We start from the raw sequence: 14,608 nt of genomic DNA, 5'->3' as shown, positions 1-14,608 counted from the left end.
TTGAAAGTGACAAAGAAGAAACAAATTATTTCAGACATGGCGTAAAAAAGAAAAGGGAAACAGTCTTAAATCAACAATGGAAGTAGAACGTCTTGCGCGGGTGCTATGTGTGCATTCAATGTTTGATGCATTTGATATTGGCCAAGGTTTACGCTAGTGATGACGCTAGCACAAAATGGGGCTAGCCTGTCAAAAGCGGTCAATGACACTGGTGGCAGATCGAACATCTGACCGCCTGTGGACGCCACCGAGTTCCTATAAGCTTGAGATCATTACCCTGAGCCACGTTGCAAGCCTAACAAGTCGGAAGTTTTGAGACTATTGGGCTTCCCTCTGGCTATGAAGCTGAGTCAATTATGCGACCCATGGCTCCAATGCTCAATGAGCCACATGTCCTGAACCAAGTGAGCCAGCCTATACACATAGGAGAGTGTACTTAAACACAACTGACTACTTATCCATAGATTATCATCTCGCCCTCTGACACAGACTATCTGGATCAGCTCATTCCCTCTATCAGAGATTATAGCGTTGGAAACCGCACTCCACAACTCCTGCAGTCACTATCCCGGTTCGCGGGTGACAAGGAGTCCGAGATCGAAAGCATATGCAACACAAATCACCAGGAGTTTGTCTCATCTGTCAATTCACTGCTTCGGATTCGAGAGGGGACAGTGAGCTTGACTGCAGAGATCCTGGACCTGAATCAATCTATCCAAACTAGTACCGAACGCCTAGCCGAGCAGAAGAAAGCACTGGTGGAGTCGCGTGGTCATCGACAGAACATCGATGAGACCAGTCGCGCCATTCAGGATTGCCTGGAGGTGCTGCGTCTAGCTAACCAAGTCCATGACCTCTTGGCAAAGAAGAACCACTACGCCGCGTTGCGGGCATTGGAGGAATTACAAAATGTCCATTTGAAGGGAGTAACGCAATATAAGATTGCGGTCATGATACAACGCTCAGTTCCAGCGACACAAAGAGCTATCGCGGAAGCAGTGATGTCTGATCTCAACACCTGGCTTTACCGCATCCGAGAAATGTCTCAATACCTCGGGGAAATTGCGCTTTTCCACACAGACCAGCGGAAAACCAGACAAAAGCAAAGAGCGGAAAAAATTCCTTACCTAGAGCATTTCAATTTAAACTCCGCGATTGAATTGGTGTCTGATGAAGACGAAGAATATGACCTGCTCCAGAATGAGGATCTTCAGGTTGATTTCACACCGCTGTTCGAGTGCTTGCATATCCATCAATCGTTGGGACATATGGATAAATTCCGGATTGAATACGCGACCACCCGCCGAAGACAAAAGGAGCTCTTGCTTCCGTCTTCTATCACTCTTGTTGATGAAGATGGTTCTAGTCTGCACAATCTCTTGGAGGAGATGGCCGGATTTGCCATTGTTGAACGGGCCACAATGAAAAGAGCTCCCGATCTTAGGTCATCCGTCGATGTAAGAAACCACATTCCCTCTCCTCTGTCCTTTTTCCAACGAAGAGCACTCTATAATTATCTTACCAATGCCTTTAAATAGATTGACGAACTCTGGGATTCTATGTGCCAAGCGGCTGTTGTGTTGATATCGAAAGCACTTCATGAAGTCGACAACGCTGAAAACATTCTCAACATCAAGAATTTGATTGCTCTATTCATGCAGACGATGAATGTGTGTAGGCCCATCTCTATAATCTTGGCCCCGAAAAGCTTATTTCCCTATGACAGACGTGGAACTTCCCTGTGCGGGTCTTTGATGATTTCTTGTTGATACTCTTTGGCAAATATGCCGAACTTTTGAAGAAGAGATTCAGTGATGATTTTCAGGAGGTAAAGGCTGGTTAATCCCTACAAATCTACTTTCTATGCTGACATTGCCAGATTGTATCAACGGATGATTATATGCCCATGCCCATACAGACACAAGAGGAGCATGACAAGGTCCTCAACGTTAGCTGGTACAGCCCCGAACAACCTCGCGATGAACAAGTGTAAGTTAAAATTGCTGCCTAGGTCAATTGGTCTATATTCAGGACTAACTAGTCATTGACTTAGGTTCCCATGCATATTGCCATTTTCCCGAATGTATCCGCTGTGTTGCATTGATATCCGGAATTTTCTGAACCAGTTCTACTTCTTCGCGAATGATGGCTTTGCAAAAACGAATTTGATTGATGAGACACTGAAGAATGTGAGTTTGAACCGACACTCTCAAGACCCATGACTTGACAACTAACCTAGCAGGATCTGGATGACCTCCTTTCACAAAAGGTCTGCGACATTTTAGTGGAGCGTCTTTCCTCGCAGTACCTAGGCCAAATCGTTCAGATTCTTATCAATTTAGAACACTTCGAGTTGGCTTGCCACGAGCTGGAACTCCTATTGGCAGCAGCCCGATCCCAGAACTCTACCGGCACCTCAATCGCGCTGAAGGCTACTGAAAAGTTCAAAAGCAACAAAAAGGCAGCGGAGAAGCGTATCTTTGAGGTAGTCAATTCAAAAATCGATGACCTTATCGAGACAGCAGAGTATGAGTGGATGTCCCCTACACCTCCCACAGAGCCGAGCAATTACATGCAAACCTTGACTCGATTCTTATCCAACATCATGAACTCCACATTGCTGGGTCTGCCGACGGAAATCAAAGAGCTCATCTACTTTGATGCCCTTAGTCATGCTGCTAACATGATTCTGGCAAGTTTCCTATAAATCCCAATCTGTTTAAACAGAGGCTTGCTGACTGACTATACAGGCGCAACCATTGTCCTCAGATGTAAAGAAAATCAATCCCAACGGAGTGGCAGCACTAGCAAAAGATGTTGAATACCTCGCCGAATTTGTGGACAGCTTGAATGTCCCAATTCTTCGCGAGAACCTCGACGAGTTGCAGCAAACCGTGCAGTTGATGCAAGCGGACAGCGCGGACGAGTTTTACGACATTTCCACGAGGAACAAGAAATATGGACGCGTTGATGCCATGCAAGGGCCCATTTTGCTGGAAAAGTACAGTTCGAAATCTTTGTCCCATTGCCGTGAGCTACCTGCTAACCAGTTGCGAATAGGCTTACACGCAGCGTTCAAGCTCCCTCTAAGGTGGATAAGTTTGCAACTCTCTCATCACGTTTCAAGAAGACTGGGTAAATTGTAATTCTATGTTCAACTACAACAATGAAGTTACCCCTTGGGACATATTGGAAGCTCCAGTGCAGAAATCCCGCTAGTAGCATACCTGCCATATCCAGAACTGGTAAAAAGGCCATGTAAAACATATTCGGATCGTCTAAGAATGTCTCTTTGTCTCTCAGATTGTAACCTCGGCTTCCTCCTAGACCTGTATGATTTATAGGAACATACATGGATACCACTATAAACAAAGTGAACTACACGCATCCTTCAGGATGCCACATGTGGTTTCCTCTTTTCCAACCAGAATCAAAACCTGCACTCATTCCACGCATGAAAGAACCCCGAAAGATCAAAAAGACCAGGAGTTGCTTAATCACCACTTCTAGGGCAGTGTGCTTCCCTTGTGTAGGAAACTAAAAGGATCAAAGAAATCAAATAAGAACGGCAAGAAACGAAAGAAAAACAGACCAAAATTCGCCTTGAAACGCGCATGAACTAAATGAAATGATTGACTAGACCATGTGCCGGTGACACATTACATTCACTTGCCGATCAAAATTAGTTTGTCGGTTAATGATGAGGCATATGGCAAACACGTACCTGCTGGGGAGGGAGGTGTGGGTAGGCATACATCCCCTCGAACATTTGGGATTGAGGCTGACCATAGGCCGCAGTTGGGTCTGATTGAACGGCTCCGGGGTACATAGCAGGTTGCGGGCGGTACTCCTGGTCTTGAGGCATACCGTGCTGGCCAAGGGAGGCGTAGTCGGCAGGACCCATGTGCTGGTGTGGTTGGACTCCATGCGAGGCAGGGGGCAGTTGACCAGGAGCAGCAGAAGGTCCTGGAGCGGTGCCGACAGCCTGACTCGACCGCTTAGCATGAGAAGTTGCCTCCTCGCGGGGAACTATATCAATGAGGAAGTCAAACATGTCGGATTTGGATAGAGCCGCGGCAATATCGGATCGCTGGAGGGTACGACGCTTGTTGTCCTCGGCATGAATCCAGGCACGCATAGTCAGCTCAGTAATGAAAATATCACAGCCCTTGGCAAACAAGATGGGTGCCTCTGCGGATATCATCTTGACCTCTGGGTCCGCCTTCATCACCTTTTTGATTCGGGCCAATGGCAACTGGTGGATCTTGTAATCGTGGTTGTCTGATTCCAGATGGTTAATGACATGCTGCCAGTAGGTCGTCAGGATGTCTCGCGCGGTTCCTTGAAGGCCCTGGTTTACCTGGTTCTGGTAAGTATGAAAGCTCGATATGTGTCTGTTTATCTCAAGAGCTTACGTTGGCCCAGGTTCCAGTGTACAACTCGGCAACTGGTGCATAACCTTGCGCCGAAAGCTATATTTTCACCCAATTGATCAGTTCCTACTCAAGACATTACGCGCGATCATCATAGAGCGGAGGTAAGGCCTGCGCGGCTCACCGCGATGGACATACCGCTGCGCTAGCACCTATAGATCATAGCTGTTGTCAGTCTCCATTGGGTAGCCAAAAGGTAGCAACTAAGCCAGCAGAGGAACCCTTTATCGGACCCCGGTGCGTAATTTTGGCGCAATGATGAACTTCCAACTTACCATAATGACCCCCATTTTTAACATCATAAAACGGCTGCGGCTGTTGTCTGCTCTGCTGCGAAGAGCCTTGAGGGGATTGTTCCATGCTTGCTTTGGGTCGAGCTATATGGGCGTCTGGGGTGTGTCAGGCAGGTGCACTGTTGCGACCGAGAGGATGCGACGCGACCGGGTGTGAGACGCGTTTGAAGCGGAGTGGAGGATATAAGAACAAAGAATCAATGGACTCGATATACAGAAGATATTCGGATGAGTATCACAGTCAAAGACTATGTGAAGCTTGTCGTGTTTCCCGGGCGCGTTGGGTGCCAAGCTAGAGGTGTTCAGCTTTCTGACGTTCCCCGGCCCCTCCGAGCTCGATGTAGTTATATAATACCCATTCAATGTAACTAACTATGGATGTGATTTAGGGGGTTCATATCTAACGTGGTGAGATGATTTTCTAGTGCATAAAATCGGGTCTTATATAAAAAGAGTAGAAGGGTTGTAAAGCATTGTATTACTCTGTTTCAATGAAAGTAATGTGCACTCGTAGAGATGGCCTTCAATACCTCTAATGGGTGAACCCTCAAGGGCCTACGACTTTTAATACATCAGCTGTATCATTCCAGAAAGTACTTAGAAAGCAGGTACTTAGTACTTGTTGCTTGCTCACATACCAACCAAGTTATGTGTACCGAGGACTTTACCTCAAGTATCTCTAGTCACATGACCCCACTTCACTCTCGCACTAATCAGAAATTTCTCATAAACATTTTTCCGGCCCCGGGGAGGAGCAAGCTCAGCAAAGAAAAATTATAAATTCTCTCGACTCACCTTGAACCTTTTGTTCTCCCGTTTTGCTACCCTCCCTATTCACTAGGGATGGCTGACTCAACATGTGTGAATCATGCCCAGGAAGACCTGACTGATGATCAGATTCAGCAGTTGCTTCTCGAGGCAGAGACTCGACTGAAGGCCCCCAATATGCTATGCAGCCAGACTGATGATCTAGCATCTCTTAGGCATGGTGACCTTTTAAATTTTTTTTCTTAAGCTAAGATTTAAGCTAACCTTCCCCTAGGATCCCGAAATTGTCACCTGGGTCCTCGTTGGAATCCTATATTCGCCAGGGAGATGACATTGCTACTGTTGATGCTACAAAGATCACCGATCAACAGCAGAAGGGGTTGGCCAACTCTCTTCGCGTGATTGAGATCAAGAAAGTGAATACTGTGAGTCACCCAATCCTTTCCTTGCTACATTTCCTTTACTTTTCTTGCTATGAGGAAAACATTCCCAACGCGAAGCGCTTGATGCGGCGTAACCAGTCCGTCTTGGGCTGTGCTGCACCTGTGAGAGCCTTTTATTCATAGTTACTCTGAGCATTCATGACAATTACCATCTTTTCTCGGTGTGCGATATTTGTGGGCAGTTGCTAACAGTCCTCGCGTTTGATAGGATAAGCCCACTGCTGGGCCTGAGTGGTTCAACCTCCCCAAGACAGAAATGACCCCAGAGCTCAAGAGGGATCTGCAGCTCATCAGGATGCGCTCTGTGCTTGATCCCAAGCGTCACTACAAGAAAGAGAATGGCAAGGCCAAACCACCAGAATATTCTCAGGTTGGAACAATCATTGAGGGCCCTGCCGAGTTCTTTAGCAATCGTATAACCAAGAAGGACCGCAAGAAGAACTTTGTCGAGGAAACATTGGCACTCGAGCGTGGTACCAAGCGCTTCCAGGCCAAATACAGGGACATTCAAGCCAAAAAATCAAGCGGAAAGAAGTCTTTCTACAAGGACCTGCAGGCTAAGAGAATCCGGAAGAATAAGTGAAATTCCGGGTTCTCCTTCCGTCAAACTATGCCAGGAATGGCAAACACCATGTTGGCCACCGCTGGCATTTCAACAAAATGGTCTTCACTAGGATCCTGATAAGCTAGATACTGATCGTCACGATCCGAGATGATCATTATGCATTGAGTATCAAGCTCAGTCTTAAACGCTACCAAAGACATCCATAAGGGTTTCGACAACCAGTTTCTGGATCGATGTCAATTTCATTGTCGTTCCAGGATTGATGCAATGATCTTACCTGCATGTCAATGGCTGCCGCGCGGCCAGCTTCAAGAACCTCTTCGTGCCCTGCCATGCCCTCTTCTAGGAGAGCGCTGAGTTCACCTGCTGCTTTATTCTGAAGTAAATCGTCATCTCCGCGAGGCACAGGAGACAACACGGCCTTGTTAGTGACCAAACTGAATGCAAGCACTCGCAAGCCGCAATGTCTGGCGGTGACAATTTCCGGTACTGTGGACATTCCAACCACATCGGCGCCAAGCATTCGAAGCATCCGGCTTTCGGCTCTAGTCTCGTAGCTTGATGCCATCAGAATCGGATTCCAAGTGGATTGATTGAAGTGACTTACGTGGGGCCTCCGCAAAATGCATATACACCCTCGTGCAGCTGTCTCTTGCTTTCTGGTGATGTGACTTTCTTCCAGGACTGATGCACATGGCGACGAAGCTCAAGGTCATAGGCATCAGACAGGGGTGGGAATCGCACTCCAAATTCATCTTCATTGGCTCCTCTCAATGGGTGAGTTCCTGCCAAACCTGCGAGGAAGAGATGCTGTAGATCGGTGTTAGAAGAATAAATCGGCTCGATGGCTTTGATAGGAATATTTCCTACGTCATTCAATAGAACGATGTCTCCCACATCATACAGAGAATTCAACCCTCCGGCCGCATTGGTCACTACCAAACATCATCAATCCTCGTTCTGTATTGTCAATCTTCGTGTGATAAAGGTTCACATAGAACGTACAGACAACAGTATTCACTTGCAGTTGCTTGAACACTCGAATTGGGAATGTCACCTGGTCGATCGAGTGCCCCTCGTAGTAACTAGGACAGGGTTAGCTATGATGTTACAGGCAGAATGAGGGCTTAAGCTGACTGAGCACGGCCAACCATCAACACTGCCGGGATTTTCTGGCCGAGAAGCCCAAAAACCAGCTTTCCAGCATGACCAACGACTGAGGAACATTAGAATTTCCTCCCTGAGACTGAGGAAGATGACCAACCTGTTGAACGAGGAAAATGGGGGATGGATGCGTAGTCAAATTCAATCCGTGTCTCGGGTTGAATAGTATCTGCAAGCCCTCCTAGTCCTGAGCCACACACAATTGCAACTTGAGGCTTTTGCAGGGTCTCTGGCAACTTGGTTCTGAGGTAAGAGATTGCTTCGTTGGCTCGCTCGAACGAGGACAGGTCGATCTTTGTCATCTTTTCACAAGTCAGTGTCGTCTGCACTTCAAGTAGAATTTATATAAAGTAGAAAAAAAGTAGGAGTGAAAAAAAATTCCATGTTTCCAAGTGCGGAGTCACATGGTTCCATTGACCAGATCGCTAGTTTGGCGGGGGTTGCAATGATCCGATCCCTAGAAAACTTTTGTAATAAACAGCTTTGGGGGGTGGGAGGGGACAATGTCTAATAACTTGTTGAAGAAAAAATTTCGTTTCAAAGCCTGGAGTAAGAGAGCTGATCACCTACGAAGGTACATGCATTTGGATCTATATAAACAACAAAGGGAATTGGTTGTACACACTTGTTTTAATCTTAACTAGATCAAATACGAATCTCTAGAATATGGATTAACGTACAAATATGTCTCTTATAATGTGGTATAATACATTGTATAATGTTATAACAGAGATATCACCGTTCATCGTGGTTTCGCTTTCATATCCAAATTCCCCACTCACCGCCCTGGACTCGCTCTCCGAAAAAACCCATCCGCTAACAACAACGGGTCTTCCTCAAAATCACAATTAACAATGTTCTCATACACATCACGCTCCTTGATCGGAGTGAGCAGGTACCTCAGGGCATGTTCTCATTCTTTCGGCTTACAACTTTAGTGCTAACACCTCCTCAGAAGGCCCCTGTGCCATTCCGCTCTTTATCATCCCCATCCCAGCCGACTCCGCCGGAGCAAGAGACGACACCCGTTCAAGATCCAACGCCGACCCCTGCACCAGTTGCTCCTGAAGAAGCTGCCCCTGCGGCCTCTACAACTACCGCTATGCTCGCCGCTACGGCGCCTGCATCGACCGCTCCAGTAGCGTAAGATACTCCACAAGTCGATTATGATTTGGGGTTGTCGCTAATTGAGATAATTCAGACCAACGGAAACTGAGCAAACTAATAAGCCTAGTGTGAAAGAATGGTTAGTATCCAAGGCTTTCGGCTCAATGCCAACACACATCAAAGACCACCGCTCACATCTTGGTTAGGTCTGAACGGTTAGGAGTATTTAGTAAGGACAGCCGACTTCCACGAAGCGTGCAAGCCATATACCTCCGTCCTTTGCGGAGGAAGGTGGAGTATGGCCTCCCAGTCTGCGACCTTCAATTGCGATCATACAGCGTTCGTAACGTGGAGTTCTTCGCAGATTTTGCCATCCGTGCCGCTTACTACCTCAACCTTCCCGCGTCCGGGCCTGTGCCTCTCCCTCGCATTGTTGAAAGCTGGACCGTTCCCCGAAGCAACTTTGTGCACAAGAAGAGCCAGGAGAATTTCGAACGAATCACCCTCCGTCGACTGATTCAGATCAAGGATGGAAACCCACAAGCGGTGCAGGTATGGCTTGCATTTCTCCGGAAGCACGCGTTTTATGGAGTCGGTATGAAGGCAAATGTCTGGGAACACGACAGTCTCGGTATGGTTACACCTTTTCTTCTTTTTCACCTGGGTGGCATCTTCAATGATTAGAGACTAACCACCGACTCTATACTAGATGCTGGTAAGGCCATGGACGCTTCCATTGCCGAGGTGGAGGAAGCTCTTCGCCCCGAGCTCGCGCAATTCGGTCAGCGGAAGGACAATTCGGCCCCGGGCACGATGATCGATACTTTGAACAGTGAGCGATTTACAGAGCGCAAGCGCCTATAGATGGAATGGTGATCTACTGTTGTATACCCGTGAAAATCCGGACTTGGTGTCCTTGCTATAGGTGCTATTTTCATTATCTTTAAAGCCTTCTTGATCTAGGCCATATGTATTTTACTGTTTAACTATTCTCATTCAAGCCCCGATGAAATGAAGCTCACAAACACTGAAAGGAGATTGCTTGCCACAACCAGGTCCCCGGTAGAGACTTGTCACTACTCCCATGTAATGTGATGCAGAGTATGCGAAATCTGCCTATTATAGAGTGCGGATAGTGATGCCCAGTACAATTTTATGCCAACCCGTTGTACGATTTCGGTCACGTGACATACTTCGCGTTTCGCGTTTTTCAGAGTCGTTGGGGACTATGGCAGTACGAGGTGATTGCACTTAAAAGTTTCCTTTCTTGCACCGATTAAGTACTTGTCGGTGATGTCTGCTAATGCGATGTGTCATGAATTTGCCTCGCTGGGGGCATTGCGTGCGAAACACCTCCATGTTCGTCCAAGCGGGTTTTCCCTTCTCCCAAGGAGGTGCCATCGTTGGAACAGCTCATACACCACGCCAGCAAAAGAGCCGATTATATTTTCTGGGATCCAGCCAACTGGTGTACCTCACTTGGGCAATTATCTCGGAGCTTTACATCAATGGGTGAAGCTCCAGCAAGATGCAGTCGAAGGAACCAAGCTGCTTTTCTCTATTGTTGATTTACATGCATTGACAGTACCGCAAGATCCAGCCCTACTGAAGCGATGGAAGAAGGAGGCCTTTGCAACGTTGCTTGCTGTGGGCTTGGACCCTAAGCGCTCTACAATATTCTACCAGTCCGCTGTGCGTTCTGTCTTGGAGCTGTCACCTGTTCTGCACAATCGAGACTTTATGTTGACAGTAATCAGGTACCGGCACATACTGAGTTGATGTGGATTCTTAGCACGGTGGCCTCCATGGGGTATCTGTCGCGTATGACACAATGGAAGGTGATGGGCCCTGTTATTATTTTTATAGGAGCATTCTATTGACACTGCCCAGAGTAAGCTGCAGCTGCCAGACGACGCCACGCTTGATGACTCGACGGCACGGGCACAACTGCGACTAGGTCTTTTCTCCTATCCAGTACTGCAAGCTGCCGATATCCTTGTGCACAGGTATGTTCCTTGTCTGCATGAGCGCCTTTTTTTGCTAACGATCACCAAGAGCCACCCATGTCCCGGTTGGAGAAGATCAAAGACAGCACCTGGAGTTTGCCAGATATACCGCGAACAGCTTCAACCACCTCTACGGGCCGATCTTCCCTATTCCAGAGGCGCTAATATGTAAGGTAACGCTTGCCAGAAGGGACAGACCAGATATTAACCCGACCAGCTCCTGCCAAGCGAGTGATGTCCCTAAAGGAACCCACTTCAAAGATGTCCAAATCGCACGCCGATGAGAAATCTCGGATCATCCTTAATGACTCGCCAGCCGAAATCCGCAAGAAAGTCAAGGTAGCCCTGACAGACTCCGAAGCAAGCATCACCTACGACCCGACCCGTCGACCTGGGGTGTCAAACCTCATTGAGATCCTGAGCCACCTGGAAGGTGTATCGTGCGAGGATATTGCGGCTGACTTCCATACCGCAAGTCTTCGATCGCTCAAAGAACATGTTGCAGACCGGATCGCTTATCATTTGCAAGAAATCCGGGATCGATATGATACGATCATGGAGGATCAGACTGGTTACCTGGAATCAGTGGCTGAGGAGGGTGCCGAAGCAGCGCGGGCCAACAGTCGGGTGACGATGCAGCAAATTCGGGATGCGATGGGTCTGTGAGTGGCAAGTGCGAGCTCATATGAGCTGTTCACTAGAGTGATTAGTATGATGTATGATGGTATAGGGAAGAACTACGGAGTATGTAAGAGTCAGATGTGTGTAAATTCAAGTCCAAAGGGGGCTGAAGTGGAGTCAACCGCGTCATCACCTCCACTGTGTATGTCGCGTACGTACGCTAAGGATTTCCCAAGGATTTCCCATTGATAATTCTGGTTTTTTTTTTTTTTTTTTCTAAAGATTTTTGGAATTTTGATTCAACCATTTTTAAGATATAACATAGATAGATTAGTGTGATACAAGGCATACAGAGTGACGACAGCGGAGACTTTCGACCAGGCAACAGAGTGCTAGAATTATACCTACAACACAGACGGAGAGTACATTTAGACTAACACTACTCCGTCCTCACACTAGTAACACTAGTAACACTAGTAATAGTATTCAGCAACTGGTCGGCTTACATGTTTAGGTAAATCCGGTTGGAGCCGAGTACGGAGGAACTGGGACTGGAAATTTGGAAAGACATCAACCCCATTTCTTTTTCTTTACCTGCTTTTGTTTCTCTCAATTTCTTCAACTTCTTCTTTCTCTAACTGCTTACCCTCCAATCCAAAATTCACAACTTAGGAAATCGGCTCTTAAGCAGCAAAAAAAAAACAACAACAACAACAACACTAGACATCTCACTTTCGGACCGAACTCGGGGGGGGGGGAACGATCGGCGTTATGAAAAATACATGGATCCTATTGGTCACCGGTCTGGTGATGCCAGTCTGGGGTATAACCCTCCATCGAAGAGATAATCCCGCCGTGGTGCAAATGGATATTCAACGAAAGGATGTTCTCGATCCTGTTGCTAGAGATCGAGCGAGGAAACGTTCGACCGTCAGTCAGGCATTGGTTAATGAGGTACACACATCTATATTTAGGTACGCAATCTTACGGAATGCTAATGGTTCTGCCTAGGAAACTTTGTACTTCTGTGAGGTCACTCTGGGTACCCCGGAGCAGAGCGTGCGTCTGGTTCTCGACACTGGAAGTAGTGATTTGTGGACCAATACGCCAAATTCTACTCTCTGTGCATCCCCCAAAAACGTCTGCGCCGACTCCGGTACCTACGACCCGAGCTCTTCCTCTTCATGGTCATTTGTGAACTCAGACTTCAATATCACCTATGCCGATGGGTCCGGCGCCGCCGGAAACTATGTCGCCGACACCCTTACGATCGGAGGTACGACTATTAAAGACTTCCAATTTGGCCTTGGGTTTTCGTCCGGCTCTTCAGGTGAGTGGTTTCTGTCTGATGCAATGCCAATTATTACGGAGCTGACATGGGATGGTTGTATGCAGAGGGTGTGCTGGGTATAGGATATCCTGCGAATGAAGTTCAGGTTGGCAGAAATGGAGACTCAGCTTATGCCAACCTGCCCAAGGCGATGGTCAACAAAGGAATAATCCAATCAAATGCCTATAGTCTCTGGCTGAATGACCTGGATGCGAACACCGGCTCGATTTTGTTCGGTGGAGTCAATACCAAGAAATACCACGGCACCCTGCAAACAGTCCCCATCCAGAAGGTCGATGGACAGTATTCGGAGTTTATCATTGCGCTCACTCAAGTGTCCCTTACCAATTCATCCAGTGAAAATACCTATTCTTCGAGCTTGATACCCGTGGGCGTGCTGCTGGACTCGGGGAGCTCTCTTACATACCTTCCGGACGCCCTTGTCCAAGAAATCTACGATGATCTCGGGGTCTCCTACGAGCCGGACAGTGGTATTGGCTATATTGATTGCAGCATGGCAGACGAGGACATCGCCCTCAGCTACACATTCTCATCCCCGACGATTAACGTGAGCATCAAAGAGTTGATCATCGACGCTGGTGATCTCTTTTTCCGAAACGGCAAGCGGGCCTGCATTTTTGGCATTGTTCCCGCGGGAAGCAGCACGGCCGTCCTGGGAGATACGTTCCTTCGCAGTGCGTACGTGGTATACGATCTCGCCAATAATGAGATATCTCTTGCCAGCACCAACTTCAACACCACCGAGAATGATATCTTGGAGATCGGGACTGGTCCCGATTCCGTCCCCGGTGCGACTGCAGTCTCGAACCCAGTGACTACGGCGCCAGTTGGTGGCGCCGCGGCTCGCATCGGAGGTCCGACTGGAGGATCCGGCCTCCATGGCTCGGCCTCTGTCACTGGAAATATAGCCATTCCTAGGGCGACGGCTATGCCGAAACACCTGGCTGTTGGCCTTGCCGGTGTAGGAGCTCTTCTGGCTCTTTAAGTCCCGTGATCACATCCTTTTTCTTCTTTTGTATATGTCTTGCATACTATGGTGGATTTGGAGTCTGGGAAAGCTGTATCTAGAACTCTTTTTCGTCATCCTCTTTTTTCTTGGAGTTATGTGTTATGAAATGGACAGCACCGAAATATTCAACACTTAATTCCTACATAGCAGTGTACATGTGAAGGACGATCTATCTCAATATCCTTGGCGATTATACTGTCAGGGTTTATTCCCCTCCTTTTCTTCGTGCCACCTTTTTCATCTTTCTTTTTGATTGAGGAAAAGAAGAACCGAAGACGTCGTAGTGTAGATCTTCAACACCTCAAATCATTATCTAATCAAACCGAATTCAGTCCTATATGGGTCACTTGACGTTTGACTGTGTCCTCTCATCCCTTCTCATCAGCCTTTCATCCTATCATTAACCTCTTTCTAGGTTGATCCCTACCATGGCCGAATCCCAGAATAAATGCCGTGTCCTCAACTCTCTCTACCTGAAGCTCATACACTGTTGGTTGATATTGTTCACTATCGAGGACTTCAAACTTCTCAGCGTCAAAGCATCCTAGGTGGATATCTTTGAGAAAAACTGCAATTCAACCCTTGCTTCTTCCAGCCACGCCTACAGAAGGGGTTTCACAAATATTTAATCGGAAATCTAAAACCAAAAACACCAAAAAAACCAAAAAAAACCTAGCTCGGCATCATGATTCACCCACATTGGACGACCTTTTAGAAGGAGTGAAAAAGAGCGACTTGTCAGCGCAAAGTCTAGGTAGAGCATACTATGCGGTGTCCACTCGTTGCAGGTATTATGACAATGCGCTAGAATTATATGGAAATCTTGACTCATAACTTGCTCTTTTCCT

The 14,608-nt window shown here is 47.3% G+C and overlaps 6 protein-coding genes across 6 annotated transcripts; 4 read left to right on the top strand and 2 right to left on the bottom strand.

Annotated features, from left to right (window-relative positions):
- Positions 1 to 356: 356 nt before the first annotated feature.
- Pdw03_0393 (Exocyst complex component Sec15, putative) lies at positions 357 to 3,139 on the top strand (the record flags this gene model as incomplete). The annotated part of the gene is made up of 9 exons (XM_014682095.1): positions 357 to 404; positions 465 to 1,457; positions 1,539 to 1,670; positions 1,727 to 1,828; positions 1,880 to 1,989; positions 2,054 to 2,189; positions 2,243 to 2,692; positions 2,751 to 3,001; positions 3,061 to 3,139. The coding sequence occupies 9 exons, from the start codon at positions 357 to 359 to the stop codon at positions 3,137 to 3,139; spliced, it is 2,301 nt and encodes a 766-aa protein (XP_014537581.1).
- A 526-nt stretch (positions 3,140 to 3,665) lies between these two features.
- Positions 3,666 to 4,793, bottom strand: Pdw03_0392 (CCAAT-binding factor complex subunit HapE; the record flags this gene model as incomplete). The annotated part of the gene is made up of 5 exons (XM_066099588.1): positions 3,666 to 3,668; positions 3,725 to 4,360; positions 4,416 to 4,472; positions 4,572 to 4,585; positions 4,709 to 4,793. 5 exons carry the CDS (start codon positions 4,791 to 4,793, stop codon positions 3,666 to 3,668), a joined length of 795 nt encoding a protein of 264 aa, XP_065957315.1.
- Positions 4,794 to 5,569: 776 nt separating this feature from the next.
- Positions 5,570 to 6,520, top strand: Pdw03_0391 (Nucleolus protein required for cell viability, putative; the record flags this gene model as incomplete). The annotated part of the gene is made up of 3 exons (XM_014682093.1): positions 5,570 to 5,709; positions 5,769 to 5,919; positions 6,146 to 6,520. The coding sequence occupies 3 exons, from the start codon at positions 5,570 to 5,572 to the stop codon at positions 6,518 to 6,520; spliced, it is 666 nt and encodes a 221-aa protein (XP_014537579.1).
- A 162-nt stretch (positions 6,521 to 6,682) lies between these two features.
- On the bottom strand, positions 6,683 to 7,968 carry Pdw03_0390 (Purine nucleoside phosphorylase I, inosine and guanosine-specific; the record flags this gene model as incomplete). The annotated part of the gene is made up of 7 exons (XM_066099587.1): positions 6,683 to 6,727; positions 6,780 to 7,059; positions 7,110 to 7,312; positions 7,373 to 7,437; positions 7,508 to 7,587; positions 7,640 to 7,718; positions 7,767 to 7,968. The coding sequence occupies 7 exons, from the start codon at positions 7,966 to 7,968 to the stop codon at positions 6,683 to 6,685; spliced, it is 954 nt and encodes a 317-aa protein (XP_065957314.1).
- Positions 7,969 to 8,520: 552 nt separating this feature from the next.
- Positions 8,521 to 11,445, top strand: Pdw03_0389 (putative aspartic-type endopeptidase opsB; the record flags this gene model as incomplete). Its single annotated transcript, XM_066099586.1, has 12 exons — positions 8,521 to 8,571; positions 8,622 to 8,809; positions 8,868 to 8,912; positions 8,980 to 8,988; positions 9,065 to 9,069; positions 9,138 to 9,404; positions 9,483 to 9,605; positions 10,203 to 10,465; positions 10,531 to 10,611; positions 10,664 to 10,779; positions 10,829 to 10,947; positions 10,997 to 11,445. The coding sequence occupies 12 exons, from the start codon at positions 8,521 to 8,523 to the stop codon at positions 11,443 to 11,445; spliced, it is 1,716 nt and encodes a 571-aa protein (XP_065957313.1).
- A 726-nt stretch (positions 11,446 to 12,171) lies between these two features.
- Pdw03_0388 (putative aspartic-type endopeptidase opsB) lies at positions 12,172 to 13,736 on the top strand (the record flags this gene model as incomplete). Its single annotated transcript, XM_066099585.1, has 3 exons — positions 12,172 to 12,354; positions 12,412 to 12,730; positions 12,796 to 13,736. The coding sequence occupies 3 exons, from the start codon at positions 12,172 to 12,174 to the stop codon at positions 13,734 to 13,736; spliced, it is 1,443 nt and encodes a 480-aa protein (XP_065957312.1).
- Positions 13,737 to 14,608: the final 872 nt, after the last annotated feature.

This window comes from Penicillium digitatum, chromosome 4, assembly GCF_016767815.1.
Source record: "Penicillium digitatum chromosome 4, complete sequence".
In the NCBI taxonomy this organism is placed as follows: Eukaryota; Fungi; Ascomycota; class Eurotiomycetes; order Eurotiales; family Aspergillaceae; genus Penicillium; species Penicillium digitatum.
The sequence above is the reverse complement of the archived record's forward strand: the minus strand, read 5'-3'. Positions and strand labels throughout refer to the sequence as shown.